The sequence below is a fragment of the Pantherophis guttatus genome, chromosome 1 (genome assembly GCF_059756535.1).
Source record: "Pantherophis guttatus breed Tessera chromosome 1, ASM5975653v1, whole genome shotgun sequence".
NCBI classification, from domain to species: domain Eukaryota; kingdom Metazoa; phylum Chordata; class Lepidosauria; order Squamata; family Colubridae; genus Pantherophis; species Pantherophis guttatus.
Window position 1 is genome coordinate 306298849 of NC_142063.1, and position 19644 is coordinate 306318492.

Consider the following 19644-nt stretch of genomic DNA (forward strand, 5'->3'; position numbering starts at 1 on the left):
GATCTCATCTGATTTCCACTAGAGATATGTAAGATATGTAAGACAGACACAGTGTAAAATCAGTGTTCCTGTTTCAAACATTATCATTTGTTCTTTATATAACAACTATTTCTGAACTTGAAAAAAAATTAAGCTGTCATCAAAATTAGAGCCAGTTTGGTGCAGTAGTTAAGGCTAGAAACCAGGAGACTGTGAAGTCTAGTCCTGACAATGACTTTGAGTCTGTTACGTCTCTTAGACCAACCCACCTCATAGGGTTGTTATGAGGAAAAGAGGAAGAAGGTGTATTATGTATGTTCACTGTCTTGAATTATTTATAAAGGTGAGATAAAAATCTAATAAAATCAGATGCCATGTAACTCAATAAGAAGCATCAGAGAGGTTTGAGCTAGATTTTATTTCACAATTGCTCTGTGCTATTATCCTCCTTCAGAGAAGACAGCAACTTTCTTGGCCATGAAATCAACCAACCAGAATATGACGTAGTGCAATGTAATAATGCCAATTATAACTTCCAATAAATATATGGCTCAATGGGTACCTTGCAAAATGACGGGATGCTTTTAGATATGGCCTTTATTTTGCAATTACCTTGTTCATTAAGAGAATAAAAAGAAGTCTACGGTCCATATAATCACGTTTTTCATTGATAAGTGTCCTATATTTTTTCACTATAGCTTCCATTTACTTTTATTAATAGAAAAATGTCTACGAAGGAGGGAAAAATGAAAGCGGTCATCAGTCTGGAAGCATCCATGGATACAAGTCCAGTTGGTGGATAGGTCACAGAGAGACAGGTGTTATACCACTCTTGAAAAACAGAAGAGGATTTCTCTGATCTCCAATTCTTAGATCTTCCCTTCAGGGGAGATTGTTCCTGGGAAGGGCTTTCTAGGATATATTAAAATCAACCTAGTTAAGAAAGTCTGAAATTATTCCGTGTCAAGCTGGAACAGAGGTGATTAAAAGTATCTCATATACATGGCTAAAAGATATAGCCTCTGGCCCAGAAATTAAATTCTCTAAGTAAGTAAAACTATGACCTATGCCCCTATCCAGCTATAGACTGGCACTCCAAATTCATTTCCAGAAGAATTCAGAACGTTTGAAATACCAGATGTGGATTGCTGAACAGTTGCAATTTCTGATGCATTTTGACTCAGCTGTGCATAGACAAATTCCAAAGTCAATGAAGCAGAAATCCATAGATTCTTCCAGTGCCAGCTCCCTCCAGGAACATTAGAAAGCCATACTACTTTTCCACGTTCTTGTTTTTCTTATTTCTGAACTCATAGGAGGGAACACAACTCCTTAATGCCCTCAAGGAAAAGGAATGGGTCATCAGGTCAGTTCTAGAGTAAGTTGGGAAGTGCATTCATCTCCTTCAGGCTAGAACTGCCATCTAAACTGAATTCACTGGATTATAATCTTGTCAGAAATCCATGATGCTTTCAGTCTGTTCTCCGAATAAACCATATCTCATTGCGACGATTGGGTATACTAGGGTTCTGATATGCAGCCACCAAGTACGTTTCACGGAGCACATTATCTGTCGAGCCCAGTAACTCCCAAAGAAGGTGAATCTCTCGCAGGATTGTCTCCTCAGTAGTTGGCCCGTAAAACTCCCTTTACAGAAAGTTAACAACAAAACAATAACAAGAAAACATAAATATATTGTATTTAATGTCTTATTCCCTTTCCATCTATCCACCATTCACCTACCCATCTATCTATCCATCAATCTGTGCATGGCCCCTAATCTTTTTTAAAATATGGGGAAAACTGGCCTAAGAAAGAGCCAGCCTCTCCACAAGATCCTTTCCCTTTTCCATTATATAACCAGAGGCATATTTTCTTTTACTTAGAAACTATTTTCCCAGGCATGCATACTTTTTTTCCTACCTAAGAATAAAAAGCAAGTTGATTCCTGCTCTACTTAAAAGGCTGTTCGCATCTAAAGCATAACCCAAGTCCATCAGGACTCACCTGGTGATAACCTGAAGTGGTGATCTTTCTAGGATTTGGATTTCTGGATCCATGGGGAGAGGAGGATTAAGCTGAAATTCCTGAGGAAGATAATAAGCAGTGATGACTTCTTGGACCAATTCAGTACCCTCCTTATTCAGGTGGATCTCGTTAATCACTGGTACTGTCATCTCCAAGTGCCGGCCTGGATAAAGATACAGGTAGAAATACCAGTTATGAAAGTAAACCTAGGGAAATCCATTCCTTGTTTTGCCAAACCCCATTAATCCTGGTCATGTAAACTTCTACATCTCCCCATGGCACTTGCTCGTACATACCTAGGGAATTCTCTTTGCAGATGTATCTTATAAGTTTCATGAAACCCAATGAGATGCTCTGCTCATACTTGGGTTCTCCTTTGGTGATGCATGCCCATTTCCCAGCAGGGTATAGGCGTTCTTCATATGTTGTTTCCTCGCACTGAACCAAGAAGGAAGAGAAGTGATTTACTGCCGGGGAAGAAATGTCAACAGTGTAACAAAGCTTATGAGTTTGTAAATCTAGATAATTACATTATTGGAGTAAAATTTGATAACTTTACAGATGGAAATATTGTTATTTGAAGAAAAGCTGCTTTTTCACATTAAAAAAAATAAATACAAAATTGGGGAAATATTTAACTATATGTAATGTTAATATTCCAATACACATTACTGATGTAAATGTTTTAAGTAAAATCTTCTTGTGTTTGTGTGCACGTGTGTTTGCGTATATGTGTGTTTATCCATTTTACTGTGCATATTAAATGCAAAATATATCTTTCCTAATCATTCATTTTAATTTTTATCAGTATAAGCTGAAATTACAAAGCATCTATAAGTAGAGACAACTTATCTTTTGTTTTTCATTAGTCCCTTTTAAAACGTTTCTGAGGAGGACATGCTTGGCAATAATCTACACTACACATTTGGTCCAGAAGAATCCCAAAAGGCACCATGTGTTCTTAATATAAACAGACTTAAGCAATGTTAACACAGGCTACAAATATAACTGTTTTAAAAACATTGCCATCATTTAAACTGAAATACTAACCAGTAAAAAAGTGGATTAATGGGAAAGAGTATAATGCAACTCCTACTCACAATCTTTTGGGGTACAATTCTAATAAAACTTTTCAAATGGTCAAGCAATTGACAGGATTTGAATTCTGAAAATTATTAGGCTGTCTTACTCTGGAATAATTTTCATGGTAGGTTATTTAGGCTGTAGTTCTCTACTGTTTTATTGCAGGTGATGAGGTTTACTTTTGAGTAGAAATATAATAGGCTGTATCCTCAAAATCACATCCAAAAGACAAATTTGGTAGAAACTTAATGATGGCTAAAACTATAGTTTGGGTGAAATCATGGGCACTTAAGGAAACCAGAAATATTGTATGATTTTATTCTACAATTCTTTCTCAATATATCCAAAAATATGACAGTCGGCTGTATGCATACAGTATGTTACGTTATTCAGAAACAGCAGTCTAATCCTGTTAGGCAATAAATATTTACATGAATATGATTGCTTACTTTCTCATGCGGTGATAAAACAGTGTAAGGCACAGGCTCTCGCACTTGGTTATGGTGAGTCATCTGTACTATTGGACCTGCCATGTCTATTGAAACAGAGTAAATTGGGAAAAGTTAACTTTAAGCATGAAAGCATTTGTACACAACTGCATTTCCAAATAACCTTCTACTACTGTACTTTTATTTATTGTGAGTACTCCACTGTGAAAAGTAGTGCACAGGTGGCTCTTCGTATTTGTGGTCCTCCATTTGTTATGCCTCCAACTATGCATAACGAAGTGCTTGAGACTTTGAGGCTCTGGGAATTGGGGGGGAGGGGGGTTGTGATAAGTTATAGAGACAGAAAAAATGCTAAAAAAAAAACCTGTGCGGCACAGTAGAAATAAGCATGCTGGACTTTGTCTATCTCAGATTGTCCATTCTTCTTTACTTGAGTGCTGGAGTGGCAACCGCGAAAGTCGAATAAAGAAATACTGGAGTTCCTTTATTCCATTCTAGAGTTCACAGCACTATTTCTCTTGGTCTTTGGTCTGCAGCAACAAAAATCAATCTTTTCTTCTTCAAAGTAATTAAAGAGTAGTAGTAGTAGTAGTACTAATTTTTAGTGTATACAGTGTTTAGTGCTTATAGCTAAACACAATACAGGTACATAATATTGTATAGGATTATTTAGCACCAATGATGTTTTCTGATGACAACTCCACAGCTGTGCTGATAGCTATAATTACCATTTCAAAGTAGCTGACTAAGACATAATGGTGTTGCAAAGCAGCCCTCATTTGCCTTTTGAACTGATGTTGTGCTCAGTAGGGAATCAAGTTCAAGCACTCTGCCACTAAGACATGCCCCAGCTGCAGGATCATAAACTTGCTTTGAAGGGTAAGATCTCTTCCAATTCTTCCTCTCAGCTGCTCCTAATAGAATTGAAGGAATTTTTCCAAGTTTGTGCTTTGAAGTCTTCACTCCACTAACAATCTATGCAAGGTTGGATATCCACTACAATTTATTTGATTTCCACAAATAAAATTGAGGAAACAATTAGATCAGATGAATAGATGACTACCTACAATGCAGTTGCAAAATGGAGCTCCTCCAGCATTTGCTGGTGTTTAGGAATTACTGGGTTTTTAAAATTATTTATTTCATAGATTAAAGTGAGATTAACAAACAAAAATTAATAGTAATATAATTAAAATATGTATAATTAACATGAAAGAGGGAAAAATAAAAAGGTAAAAGCATATAGGATATTGTATTAATAATTAGCTTTTATTTGCTTTGTTAGGATTACGGTTGTTTTTAAAGTTTTGAAGAATTTTATGAGAAGGGATGAAGAAAAAAAAGTTTGAGGACATTCTTAGAAGGGACTAAAGATCAAAATTGTTAATAGAATAGATAGAATATAATTTTTTTATTGGCCAAGTGTGATTGGACACACAAGGAATTTGTCTTGGTGCATATGTTCTCAGTGTACATAAAAGTAAAGATACGTTCATCAAGAATTATAAGGTACAACACTTAATGATAGTCATAGGGTACAAATAAGCAATCAGGAACAATATCAATAATAGTTAATAGTTAAAAGAAAGAATATAAAGTTGGTTGATTTGATCAAGGTTAAAATACGTATAGTGTTATTTCTGGTAACCCTTAATGGACTTTTGCTGACCAGAACCAAATGATGAGACTTTAAGGATTTGTTTATAGATAGGACATGGTAAAATGAGATCATTTGTTGTATAAGAGGTGGTAAGTTACTAAAATTGTTTAATACTTATTGTAATGAAGGGGAAATAATTTATTTATATATTTCTTTTCTTACTATATTTGTATAATTTATTTATTTTCTATTTTTTCTGCACTTTCTATTTCCTTACTTCCTTGGTATCCACAAGGGAGGGGACTTTTCATGGATTATTACTATTTTGTGGATTTCCTTAACACCCAATGTTTGTATTTTCAAATTTAGTGTCATTACTTTGTTTTTCCCCAGTCTATTTTTCTAATTGATTCTCAAAGTTTTTCATTGTATTAAATCAGTCATTTTCAACCTGTGGTCCATTAGAGGGTGAGAATGCAATGTTGTCACAGGGGGTCTGCAAAGGCTTGAAGAAATGTTATGATTTAAATCTTGAGTTACATTTTGGTGGTCTGTGGCCACAAAATATATTTAAAGGGGGTCCATGGTGACGAAAAGGATGAGAACCACTGTTTTAAATTATACATTATTGATCATGACTTTAAATCAGTGTTTCTCACCTTAGCAACTTTAAAATGCAAGAACTTCAAATCCAAGAATTCCCCAGTCATCATCTTAAAGTCCACACATCTTAAAGTTGGTCAAGGTTGAGAAACACTGATTTAAATGTATAGATTTTAATTGTGTTATTTACTATTTTTGTTAATTCTGGGTACCTTTTAGTAGAAATTGAGATTAAAACACTGCAAATAAATAAATTTAAATCAATATCAATTCTTTTATACAAATTGACTTTGCCCTGTAGGTGAAAAAATCTACCTTCTCTCTCTACTTTGCAAGAACAATATATCAATATGCAGTTAATAAAAAGTTAGATCAATTTTTTTGCCTTGAGGAAGTATCACTTGATGAGTGTTGGCTACTGCTTCCCACACAGAAAATAGCCTGTTTTGTTCCATTTCATCTTGTTCTTGTTCTTCATCCTGGATCTCATCATCCATTTCATTTAGTTCTTCAAGGGTAATCCTATCCATATTAACACCTCAGCTTCTGCAAAAAAAACCAATCATACAAATTGTATTCTCTGAATTGTTCGTGATAGCAAAGCAATGGTTTCAGATCATTTGTAGAGAAAACACAGTATGGAGGGCGTCTTCCTGCTTGCTTGTGAGATTTGTAGGTACTATAAAAGTATTGGAACATGGAGATTAATACAGAAATACTTTTCAAAAATGAAAGAGAAACTAGTATAAACGTCAAATAGCAAAAAGCTAAGGTGCATAGGCTAAATGAATGTTTTCAAAATCTTAGAAACCCAGACAGCCTTCTACTCAATCTTCTTGTTAAATCTAAACCCAAAATAAAAGATATGTGCCTTTTAGGTGCCTTCTAGGTGCCATGCTGTACAATTATTTATAAATGATTTGAGACAAAAATATATTATCTTATTTGCATAGCTAGAATAATGACCTTTGAAGATAACTTAAAAGTTCTGGAGGTTCAATCAGAGATGGTATTCAGCAGGTTCTGACCAGTTCTGGAGAACCGGTAACAGAAATTTTAAGTAGTTCAGAGAACCAGTAAAAACCACCTCTAACTGGCCCCACCCCCATCTATTCTCTGCCTCCAGAGTCCCAGCTGATTGGGAGGAAATGGGGATTTTGCAGTAACCTTCCCCTGGAGTGGGGTGGGAATGGAGATTTTATAGTATCCTTCCCCCACCACGCCCACCAAGCCACGCCCACCAAGCCATGCCATGTCCAGAACTGGTAGTAAAAATTTTTTGAATCCCATCACTGGATCCCATGTATTATTATATTTCTGTGGGACCTGTTTTGTTTTATTTATGTTTTTTATAAGACTATTTTAGTCTGGATTATCTGATTTATTGTTTTATGTTTTTATGGATTTTCCAGTTTTGTATGAACCCAGAATCAATTGGAATTGGGCAGTTAATAAATTGAGATGGATGGATGGATGGGCGGATGGACGGACAATCAATCCTGGTGGGAAATGGTTGGGACACTGGGTAAATTTAGACTGGAAAAGACAAGTGTAGAGACATGATACAGTAATTGTTTTTAAGTGTCTGAGGTGCTATAAGACTGAACAGAATTGCTCGAGTTGTTGAATGAGTTGTTTCAGAAGCCAGACAAGAAACAGTGAGTTAAAATTTGGCTGGCTATAGGAAAAATCCTTCTCACAGGTCCTGCTGCTAAGAATAACAGAATAACAGAGTTGGAAGGGACCTTGGAGGTCATCTAGTCCAACCCCCTGCTCAAGCAGGAGACTCTATATCATTCCAGACAAATGGCTCAGTCTCTTTTTAAAAGCCTCCAGTGATGGAGCACCCACAACTTCTGAAGGCAAGCTGTTCCAGTGATTAATTGTTCTCATGGTTAGGACATTTCTCCTTAGTTCTAGGTGGCTTCTCTCCTTGATTAGTTTCCATCCATTGTTTCTTGCCTTGCTTTCTGAAGCTTTGGAATATAGGTTGACCCCCTCTTCTTTGTGGCAGCCCCTCAAATTTACTGTGCTGATTTTGATTAATTATTTTTGATTAGATTATTATTTCTTATGCTTTGGAAAATCAAGTTATAGACTTCTCATTAGACTACTACAATTTTAGATTATGCTCCAGTGACTCTAACTATAATAGCAATAGCAGCAATAGCACTTAGACTTATATATCGCTTCATGGTTCTCTCTAAGCAGTTTACAGAGTCAGCATATTGCCTCCAAAAATCTGGTCCTTATTTTACCGACCTTGGAAGGATGGAAGGCTGAGTTAACCTTGAGCCAGTGAGACTCAAACTGCAGAACTGCTGAAAGCAGAATTAGCCTGCATTCTAACTATTGCGCCACCAGTTTAACAATTATAAATTAGCCAATTCTAGATGACAATACATATTTGAATATTTCTTTCCAAAGAGATTTTCTTTTTGTGAAATATATTAAGAAGGAAATCTGTTCTTTCCTTGAAATAACTCAGGGCTCTACTAATACATTAACTCTCTGGGATGCATTTAAGATAACCATTATGAATTCTATAATTGCTTTTGCCTCAGCAAAAGAGAAGCTAAGAGTCTGTAATTTTATATAGTTACAGAAGGTGGTTAAAGATCCACATTTATTAATACCACTAATGAATCATATCAAGCATTTACAGCAGCAAAGCCTAAATTGGAGCTTCAACACAGAATAATTTGAATACTTTGAAAAATGTTAATCAGAAAATATTGGAAATCAGTAATGAAAGCTAAAAAAGTTATTAGATTGTCATCTGAAACACACACGGAATTCAGGCTAATGACGGGCAGTTATTTACTAAGACAGAATCTCGGTTTTATGATTTTTATATTCAGTTAATGAAGGACTCCTGTAACTGAATTATTAATCTTCTGATATCACATAAAAAGGTCACTGACATGAGAGAGACAATGCAGTTTATGAAACTAGTCAAGCCCAAAGAACCAAGAAGTATACAAGGAGTTACTTCCAATAATTTTATTCATTGTTGTTCATCTGTAGTTAGAAATCTTGCCAGACTAAGGCACTTATTTGCATAACTACCACATATATCCTGTGAACAGCTAGAGGAAGTCTGTCTTTGTTCATTCTGCATACCAAAGATTCCAACTTCTTTGTCTCTATGCTAATAATCCCTCCTATGATTCTGGCCTTTATTCCACCATAGGCACAGAATTTTTACTGACTTATTAGCACCCATATTGTTAGAAATGCACAATCATTTAATCTTTCAATTTTCTTTTTTTTAATTTCATGAAGCTTTATATTATAATTATATTAAAGCCTCACAAAAATCTCACAATATGCACAAGCTGTAGACTTTGTGCTGTCTTCTGTTACTATGGGTGCAAAAGTATTAACTGCGATAATAGCCAGGAAGCCAGGAAGCTACAGTACAAAAAATAATACTATCTATAATTCAGTATTTCAATCTGGATTTGTTAAATAGACAAACATTTGACCGTATCTACCTGGTGACTAATGTTATGGCTATTACATAAGAATATTACATCTAATTAATATATCTTGTATGAGGGATTCAAATTATAATTCCTATTTGATAATTAAATAAAACAAAAAATAAAAATATCTGAAAATAGTTTATTTCCCACATTTATTTTGAAGTAATATTGTTTTACTTTTTAATTGTACTGCATGCATGGGCATTTATATAAAATTAAGTGAACATGAATATGCAAATACTCTTAAGAAGCAAGCACCATTAACTTGCTCACTATTTATTTTCATTTTGCTTGTGAGAGGAAAGGCTGCTGCAAAATGGTCAGCATCCTGGGCTGCTGGTGCCCTGTCCCTTTAAGACCTCTCTCTAGCCAAGCCAGCAACCGGCAGATATAAAAGCTGAGCAGAGAGAGGGAGCTGGGAATGGTGGTTTATGTTACTGTGAGAAATTAAAACAGCCTGAAGCAGCCTAAGGCAAATGGAAGAGTGACTGTTTGCAAGAAGTAGGACTCACAAAGAGTAGTACAGGTAATCCTTATGACCACAATTTCCATTGCTAAGCAAGATAATTGTTAAGTGAATTTTGCCACAATTTACGACATTTCTTGCAACATTTTTTAAGTGAATCACTGAAGTTGTTGTTAGTCATGCAGTGGTTAAATGAATCTGAGTTACTGCAACTATCATAAATACACGCCAGTTGCCAAGGGTCAATTGCCAATTTTGATCATGTGACCATGAGGATGCAGCAATGGTTGTAAGTGTGCAAAATGGTCATAAATCACTTTTTTCAATGCTGGTCTAATTTTTAATGGCCATTAAATGAATGGCTGTAAGTTGAAGACTACCTGTGGTAGAGGAACAGGAACTGTAGAATTGGGGAAGAGCAATATAGTAAATAATGAGTACTAGCCTTTGAGTATTTGTAGGTATGTTGTCTGAAGGCCAGGTGTGCTTGTGTTGGCCCTCTGGGGTTTTGGAGTCCACTAACCTGAGTGTACATAAAAGAAGCAGTAACATTTATTTTTTATTTTTCATTTCATAAGAGGGAAACTCACAATATATGAACAAATAACTTATTTACTGATAAATTATACATCTGTACTCTTTCTAAAAAAGGTAAGCATAAAGGTTCCCCCTTGCACATATGTGCTAGTTGTTCCCGACTCTAAGGGGCGGTGCTCATCTCTGTTTCAAAGCCGAAGAGCCAGCGCTGTCTGAAGATGTCTCTGTGGTCATGTGGCCAGCATGATTAAATGCCAAAGGTGCATGGAACGCTCTTACCTTCCCAACGAAGGTGGCCCCTATTTTTCTATTTGCATTTTTTATGTGCTTTCGAACTGCTAGGTTGGCAGAAGCTGGGACAAGTAATGGGAGTTCACCCTGTTACGTGGCACTAGGGATTCGAACCGCTGAACTGCCGACCTTTCGATCGCCACCTACAGTATACTGAATATCGAACACATGCATGTTTCTGAATTTCAGTTGGTCAACTTCCTAAGTAAGTATGTCCTGAATTCCAGCCTTAACTGTTTTAGAATATTTTACATATGTGTACATAATAAGAAATATCTACCTTAGATATTCAACATATACAACAACTTCATATAACACTTGCTAATTCTGTAATGGCTTTTAATCTAAAATCAAAACTTCTATCTGTGTATGTTTGTATGTATTGTATATGTTTTCTAAAAAAATGCATACAAGTTGGAGATAATATTGTACTTTTTAAATATAATCAATCAATACATAAACCAGCAATATTCATGAACTGGTTAGGAATTAAAAAAAAACTTTTCATTGGATCTGGTCCAACTAACTCTTGCCACACAAATGCTAGCTAGATTTCTCTGACAAGTTGAACTGACATGAAGTCAACAGCTATGACAAATTGTTGTACCATATAAATAATTTTCAGAGAAAAGTTGCATTTGATTCTGAAGTTGTATTTACTCATCCTGAGTACTAAATAATGTACATTATTTTAAACTCAGAATTATTACAGCATGTGTACAATTGCTACTATCCTGCTGTTCACTTCCTTTGGGAAAAATTTATTGCCAATTCATGTCAATAGGCTCAACTTTAGCAAAGATCTTTGAAGAACCTTTTTTGAAATTTCCTATTTCATGTTACTTTGTAATTTCCTATCCTACTGACCTAAGAAGAAACTTTTCGTTGTTGATAATTTCAAAATGAATTGTTTAAAAATATTTTTATATAAGCAAAATGTTTTGGAAAATTGGGAAAACCTTCAAAAATTATAACAGTGAAATAGATATCATTGTTATATATGATTCTTTCTGTATAATAAACTATTATTTATAATTATAATTAAAAATGCATCTGTGAATTTTTAATTATAATTTACCAACTATCAATTTACCTTTTACAGTTTTTTTTTATGCACCCCTTAGAAGTTACTGCAGGTGGGCCTGCTTTATTCAACTTTGTAGCATTTCCTCCTCCTCCTTATACACTCTAGATCAGAGGGGTCAGACATAGGTAAATGCTGTAACTAAGCTTCAAACTTTCTCCCATATTGTTCATTTAAAAAAAAAAAAACACCGCACATTTTTAATGCTCCATGAAGCCTAGATTTCTATTTCAAGTTAAGAGGGGGAGAGAAATCTCAAATAGCAGGAACCGAGACTCCTTTATGGAATAAAGAATCTATTTCATTGACACTTGGGAATCCTATGGCGATATCGTGCAAGATTTTTTAAAAAATACCTTTTTAGGTAAACTGTAAGCTATGAATATGGTGAAGACGCACAAAAGACTTGTAACCAACCGACACACTGTGTGTAATTGAAGATGTTTTTATGTTTTTATGTACGTTTGTTTAAAAATAAAAATGATTTTTTTCAAAAAAAAAATAAAAAAAATAAAAAAAATTACCTTTTTCCTTCTAGCCGGTTACCTCCTGTGCAACAGGTAAATTTCAACAGGTAAAGGGGGCTAGAGCAGGTTGAGTAACGGGGAAAGCTGCGCCTGGGTGAATTTGCTCCTGCCGAAAGCGAGGTGTCGGTAAGCTTTTCTTTTAAGCCACAGCTCCTCGACGGAGGCGACAAGACGGTCCGCTCCGACAAGCGGGGCTGGAACGGCAGAGGCACAAGCACCTTTAATCGCGGGTCAGGGAGGGGCAAAAAAGGGGGAAAGTTGGCGAAGCACCGGTCGACACCCCCCTCCCCCCCCCTCAAGAGGGCAGAGCCAGGCGCGGGCACGGCGAGACACCGACACGGAGGCGAGAAAAAAAGCCAATCACTCTAAAAAGCGCCTGGGGAATGGAGTGGAGGTGGGGGGGGGGCAGGGGCACCCGTATGTCGGGCGCTGAGGGAATCCATCTCGGGACTAGGGTTACTATCGACTAGGGACGGGAACTTGACATCAGGCCCCGCCCCGGCTCCGCCCAGAGTGGGAGCGAGCCCAGCGCCAAAGGGGAGAGAGGGGACGGGGTCCGCGTTCCACTCCTCTCTATTGGGGGGGGGGGCTAGAGAAAGGAGGAGGAAAAGAGGGTTACCTGGCACTTCCGGTACCTTTTCCGACCCGGAATGGATTCCGCCTCCTCAGACGGGGGGTTGAGTGGGGGTGGGGGGAAGGGGCGGGAGACCAAGCAGAAGAGGCTCGGAAAGGGATGACGTCACGCCCGGGTGGATTGAAGTTGGGGCCTTCCGCCGGTTCTCCTTGTTTCGGTCGGTGGGGCTAGTGGTGGTTCCGATTGAAGCCTCCCAGGGCAGGGGCCAGCTGGAGCGATAGGAAGGGTCGACACAGAAGGGCAGCCCTTTTAGTTTCTTGAATCAAAACCGACGAAGAATTTAAGGAATTAACTGGAACGCAAGAGTGTTCTAGGTTTCTCTTGGATTACAGGACAGTGTTTTCAAGTAAGCATAGAATCTAAACTATAAAGTTCAGGGGAAAAGCAGAGCAGTGTGCTTTTTTTTTTTTTTAAAGGATAATCTGGTATAATTCCCAGAAAGTGCTTTTCGGTACTTCAAAACAAGCAGTAAAATCAAATCCTCCATAATAGGATTTTGGTCACCAAAACTTCACCCCTATTTTACAAAAATGTTAATAACTACTTAGATTTTGGTGCTTTCCGTATTCTCTATTTTATTGTAACCGGATAAAAAATTCAGTTGACACACCTGATTGGTATCTAATTGTTAAACAGTAATTGCCTAACCTCATTTTTTATTTAGTTGTAGGGAGTTTTCTTAATCACAACTTGGCAAAATACTGTAAAGCAATACTGTAACTGCATATGGTAGTACTCTTCGGCAGTAGGCAAGGCCTAAAGTTCTGGCAGAAACCATATCTGTAATTTGCATTAGCATCACGGCCACATTTTAAAATTGGTTAATTTAACCTATGTCTGGATTGCAAGAATCCAGTTAACTGCTAGATGGCACAAAGTGATGGAGAAAACTAACTCATTGCTGCTACCTACTAGTCATTTACACTTTTATGATTTGGATAAGCTAGATTTAGCCAGGGTGAGATTATTTTTATATATTCAACAATGTGAAATCACAGCTGCATGTTCTTTAGCTAGTAGACATAGGCATTATGTTCTTCCCAAGAAGTTAAGATGCTGTAATATATCAACTTAGTATATGTGCAGATCAACCAGCATGGCCTTTTGTAATTGACAGATGGAAAGTTTGTCAATGCACAGATTTTCTAAGTGTAGTCCAAGTTCTTTTGATATGGCACCCAGTGAATAACTACTATACAATAACTACTAGGATCATTGCAGCTGGTTTATGTCATTGACTTTCAACTTCATTCTTCAGATGTTTTGTGATCTTGATACTTTGTGATCTTGTCCAATTCTTTGTCTTCTACTATTCCCTGGTATTGCTACATCAACTATACACACTTACTTCTTTTCAACAACAGTTAAATCTGGTGTTACGTACCAAGATTTAATCAGTTTGTATTTAGAAGTTCCACAGAATTTTAATCTACTCATTTTTGACAAGTTTTTTGACTCTGCCTTCCCAATTATTCATTACTACCGTGTTTCCCCGAAAATAAGACCCTGTCTTAAAATTTTTGAACCTGGAAATAAGCGCTTGATTTCGGGGAGGTCTTATTATTTTGGGGTGCATGGAGGAAACCAGAGGAAATGGCAGGGACCAGCTGCGCATACATTTAAATATTTTTGGGGAGGGCTTATTTTAGTGCATGTGCTCAAAAGCCCGATTGGGCTTATTATCAGGGGATATCTTATTTTAGGGGAAACAGGGTAGCAGATAATTTTTATAGCTGTACCAGTGAATCATTTTGGCAAGTTATTTATAATCAGTTTGTGTAATCATCTTGCATTAGCTGAGTATATGACTACTATTTCATTTGCTTCTTTGAACAATCTACATTTTGAATCATTTGATGATTTTTAAGTTTTGGCTTTGATTGCATTAGTCAAATAGCTGGCTCTTTAGCAGCCAAAATCAAGCTGCCTTTTTTTTATATGTAATCTTTCAGTGGTAAGTCATTGTAGGATTTTAACTTTATCCATTTTTCCCTTTGATTTTTTTGTAGAAATTGACATATAATGCTTTTACTTGCCAGCAATTTATTCATATTTTTATTACGTTATTTCAGTATTTATGTTTTGTTTCCTGCACATTCAGTAAGTTCCAATTTTTAACTTACATCAGTGCTTGTTCTTAGGTGTTTTGATATAATCAGCCAATGCACGTGTTTCTTCTTCAACAGTTTGACTTGAAGTAAACTTCTACTTCCATTTCTGCGTAGAAAATATAATCTATCAATATCACTATGGAGATATAATGCATAGTGAATAGTCATTTGCTTTCTTGTTTTTCAGTCCAAATTATCCAACTCGGCTAATGTCCAATTGATAATTCCAGCAGGGTATCATATACAGGTACGGCCCAGGTATTAATGGCATTGATAGTGCTTCCACTATTCAGTTTTATCTTTAGCAATTTTCTCACGCTTTGGATGTATTGTTTACTAATCAGATTTTTAATTTGTCCATCCTTGATGTTATCCAACTGCAGAAAGCCCTAAAGAAGCTTTAAAATGTTGGCTTCCGATAGTTCAAAATGTTCATTTGGCATTTAAATTCTATTACTATTCATGTTTTTACCCTGACTTATTACTTTTGTAGCACCTATCTCTACAACAAATTCCATTGCTATATCTGTGCTAAAAATTCTTATAGTATTTGTCAATGACCAGATTTCAATTTCTGGTTCTCCATAAAGCTTCAGATTATCATTATTATTATATATGCAAAAATATGAAATCATGGCTGCTCATTCTTTAACTGATACTGGCTTTCATTTGCATTGAGTTCTTCCCCAGGACCTAAGGTATCATACTCTTTTAGTGTAATATATACAGAATATCTGTAATTGTCTGTAATTGACAGATAATTTTTTTGTCAATGCAGAGTTATTATTATGGCTGGTCACAGTCATATGTGTTGTTGTTATTATCATTTGATTTTTATCTCACCTTTTAAATATGCATTTTGATCAAATCAAGGCAGCAAACATGCCTCGTAAGCCTGCATCCTGTTTTCCCCACAACAACATTCCTATGAGATCGGTTGTGCTGAGAGTGTGCTGGCCAAAAGTCACCCCTCATAGAGGTAATAATTATGGCTTGTGTTCAACAGGGCATATGTTTATTCGTGCTCTTCTCCTTAAGAAAATGGTAAAGTGCCTCCACTTTTCTGTGTTACAATTATGACAGTTTTTGTGTGCTCAGTACTGCTCTTTCTCTTGTTCTCTTGTCATAGTTGTTATTCAGTGAAGATAGACAAATGAAATGAACTGGAAACATCTGGCAAGTTTGTTTCTTGTGATCATTACTTGTGATCATTTTATTAAATTAAAACAACAATCAGAAGTGAATCAAGGGTAACGTATATCCATTGCTTTGTACTACCATTGTTCATTTGAAGACAGACACAACTAATGAGTCAAGATGCAGACAGGCTTGTAGAAAGGAGAGTGAACATATACTTAACCTCTGTAGAATCTACGTGCCTCTTCATACTTCGACTTTATCCCTTATACCAAGTAATTTCCCACAAAACTGAACTAGCCAACTTCCTGCCTGCTTCGAAATTCAGGAGCAACTATTCTGATTTGGAAAGGTATTCATCATAAAAGGCTGCAGGATGAAGATAAGGGTCGTTAGAGTGCAAACATAAATTCAACTAAATCCTATCAAAGTCAAGCCTAGAGGTAGGCACTGAAGGAATAAGTCAGGCATGAGAATCCAGCTGGAGATGTACTTCTCCCCAGCAGTACTGTGTAGTGGAAATGTAGCTCTTCTTAAGGGAGAGCGATGTCTTTGCACTTCAGAGAGCCAATACTTCATGTAAGAGCCCTTGGAGCACATTCTGTGCAATCATCAAAACACAACTTGGAAAGTGCATTCAGCCAGGGTGCAAAGTCCATGACAAATTACTGAAGAGGCTTCCTTATCTCATCTGGCAGTGGCTCCACATTAGTTAGTACCATCCAGGGTGAGAGCTCTTATCAACACATAGCTACTCATCAACATGAGAAAATGGTAACTTGTGAAAAGGTTGCAACTGAAATATCCAAATAATAAGAGAAGCTGGTAATATCTGAGATGGCAACAGGGTAGACTCAGTTAGAGGTGTGAGAGGAAAGATCCACACTGCTTGCACTGAAGCCTCTACTCTCAGCTCGAAGATGCTGAGAACCCTGAAAAACAAATTTTTATGAATTTGAATCTGTCAATCTGCACAAGTCTGTTTCCCAGAGTGCATTAAAAATGATCTAGTGCATGGTCAAATTTATATCTAGAAAAGTATATTAGACTCTAAATCCTGTATTTCACAAAAATGGTAAAAGAAAAAAAATCCTTGCTTCACAATGTCATATCATCCCGAATCATCACTCATTTTATGCAACATAATCCTAGGTGGCTGTCAGCAGTAAAAACAAGAAAAAAATGGTAGGAAAAAAAAACCAAACCTAAAACCTCCCAGTGTCCCCAACCACAATGCATTTCCACATATCCACAAGGCATGTTTCTGGGTCCAGCCTCACATATTTGGAGAAAAACCCAAATCTTTAAGATTTTTCAGAAAGTTGGGGGAGTAGGGGTGGTCCATTAGATCTCAGGAAAGGGTGTTCCAAAGGACAGGGATGGCTATAAAGAAGGCACATTGCCTAAATCCCCCTACATGGTAACCTTTAAGGGAAAGGACTTGGAGCACAGCTACTCTAGTGGGAGGTGGCCTTGTATCATTCAGGGCTTTAAAAATGATGATCGGCAATCTGAATTGCACTGAAAAGAAACAGCAGGGATTTAACATCCATGAAGCAACGTTTCTGAATGTTCTTCAAGAGTAGCCCCATGTAAACCATGTTGCAATAAACTAGAAAGGATTGAAAAAAATTGAACAAAAGATACAAATCTTTGAGACAAGTTCCTTTCTCTTTCTCTGTCTTATGCATCTATACTTAATTCCCTGTTTTATTTTACGTATATCTCTAATATTATGCCATATCCTTGCATAATCCAGAAAAAATAGCTCTTTTGAGGAGGAGGATGGCAGTTTTTCAAGCTACTATGATTATCATCTCAGAAACAATCCCTTGGAAATTTGTCCACAAATACACTCATTTTCTAATTGTATCTGGAAAAGGGGAGCATCAAAACAAATTATAAGATGAAATGAAATACCAATGTTCATGACATCCAGCCCTTAACTGAACATATCTCCCTTTTATATCCCATTTCTTCCCTATTCCTTTTTACTCTGTGGTTATCAAGACAATAATGCAAAAAGTATTCATTGTTACTATTTTGGAAATAAGGCAAATGATGCTCTTACCTGGAAAGTATCCTCACTGGATTTATTCAGGTAGTTCAACGAAACAGCTCGTTTCATGCTAATAAAGTAGGGAGAAAGAAATCTATTTTTACTGTGCTGTCTCCAGATTTACTTTTGCTTTGATCCAGATTAATATTAAATAAGCAAAAAATCAAAACTTGTTTTAGTGAAAGGGAAAAAACCAGAAGAGAATATTCAAGATTACGTGTTTAAAGCTGAAAATTGATTTCTTGATTATATCAATGAAAATTTGGAATTGTATCTTTATTAATACTTGAAATGAATGAATATATGGTGATTTAGAAACTAGCATCATCTTATCAGAAAAGAAATATGTTCTCAATAGACATGCTGGAATAATGATGGTGGAAGTATTGTAATTTAATCCATCTAAAGAATATTAAGATTGGAAAAGGTACCTTAAACAATGGCAAATGGGAACTAAGAATGGCGATGCCATTTTCTATAGAATGGTATCCCATTGTATAAAAAACCATTGGACTTATGTGGTTCATAGTCTCGTCATGTCTTTAAGCAAGGACACATTGAGAAGTCTCAGAAATGTGCCTTTGCTTAATATATCTAAAACATTCTAGTACAGCATAAAAGTTAAAGCACTGCAATCAGCCTATCATCTATTACAATATAGGCCATCTAGAATTGTTAGATAGTGTCACACAAATACATTAAGTAGAAACTAAAATTGTTTTTATTGCCAATTAAAGATGAGTTATGCAGTCTATGGTAAGGAAAGGGGCAGGTCTGACAGGCAACAGATACATATGAGCCCAAGAAGTGCCTCCTACTTAGTACTACGTGGGTCTAATGGGCCATTCCCTTGAAGTTTCTTGACCAGAATTTCACTGCTTCTTCTTAGCACATCTCGAATCTTTCCTAGCGAACCAGTGCGTTGAAGAGCACCAGTACCATCCTGGAAAGGAAGATAAAAATATGACAAGAAATGGTGGATGAAGCCTTCATATTCCAGAATATAGAATTCCAAGTAGATTGTAGTAATAGCAATATACTGATAGTTTGCCTTAAAAAAAATAGGAAGCAATCCTACCAAACAAATACAGGTATACATCTGTTTTTATTAAACTCTAAATTAGTTTATATTGTAAAGCATGATTATACCAGGTGTTTAAGTAGGAAATGCACTTTTCAGTGCTTCCCCATAAAAAGTCCGTCCACTTAAAACCAATGGAGAAAGCGTGCAATCCTTTTTTTCTTCTGCTTTTTTCTTTGTGTTGGAATTATTTTCTTCCTTTTGAGGACAGTATTTTTTAAAAATGTGATTTCTTCACTTAAAAATGTGATAACCTGAAATACAATTAGCTAAAGATTTTTTTCTTTGACTCTACTGGATGGATAATGTGGTCTTCAGACTTGCATACCACATAATACCGGTATGCTCTTTTAAAAAGACCTTCCTCCCACATACATTTGTAGGGGAGTGATGTGTTTATATGCTTCCATTAATATAAATATATCCTGGGGGAAGGGGAAATGGAGATATCTTTAAGGTCAGTAAAGAAATGTATGTTTATATATGT

General features: G+C 36.3%; 2 protein-coding genes and 1 long non-coding RNA gene across 11 annotated transcripts in view; 1 reads left to right on the top strand and 2 right to left on the bottom strand.

The window, feature by feature from the left end:
- Positions 1 to 378: 378 nt before the first annotated feature.
- On the bottom strand, positions 379 to 12827 carry LOC117671606 (heme-binding protein 1-like). Of its 4 annotated transcripts, none has more exons than XM_034427605.2 (8): positions 12755 to 12827; positions 12133 to 12329; positions 10142 to 10219; positions 6128 to 6288; positions 3540 to 3625; positions 2304 to 2445; positions 1987 to 2170; positions 379 to 1626 (listed from the first exon to the last, which is right to left on the bottom strand). In XM_034427605.2, exons 4-8 carry the CDS (start codon positions 6270 to 6272, stop codon positions 1452 to 1454), a joined length of 732 nt encoding a protein of 243 aa, XP_034283496.2. In that variant the 5' UTR covers positions 6273 to 6288; positions 10142 to 10219; positions 12133 to 12329; positions 12755 to 12827; the 3' UTR covers positions 379 to 1451. The 4 variants fall into 4 exon arrangements, with proteins under 4 accessions (XP_034283496.2, XP_087744088.1, XP_087744094.1 ...); XM_087887962.1 differs by having other exon boundaries at positions 12133 to 12353; positions 12755 to 12794; XM_087887968.1 differs by lacking the exon at positions 12133 to 12329 and having other exon boundaries at positions 12755 to 12824.
- LOC117671607 (uncharacterized) overlaps positions 12651 to 19644 on the top strand; it is a 47464-nt gene continuing 40470 nt past the window's right edge. The window contains exons 1-3 of the long non-coding RNA XR_015732690.1: positions 12651 to 13115; positions 15068 to 15127; positions 15754 to 15859. This is a non-coding gene — a long non-coding RNA (uncharacterized LOC117671607). The remainder of the gene's footprint in view (positions 13116 to 15067; positions 15128 to 15753; positions 15860 to 19644) is intronic.
- Positions 16062 to 19644, bottom strand: part of KLC4 (kinesin light chain 4) — a 64058-nt gene continuing 60475 nt past the window's right edge. For all 6 annotated transcript variants that reach the window (XM_087887892.1, XM_087887904.1, XM_034427596.3 and 3 more), the window contains 3 exons: positions 18895 to 19019; positions 18089 to 18146; positions 16062 to 16949 (listed from right to left, as the gene is read on the bottom strand). In XM_087887892.1, coding sequence (XP_087744018.1) covers positions 16872 to 16949; positions 18089 to 18146; positions 18895 to 19019 — 261 coding nt within the window. In that variant the 3' untranslated portion in view covers positions 16062 to 16871. The remainder of the gene's footprint in view (positions 16950 to 18088; positions 18147 to 18894; positions 19020 to 19644) is intronic.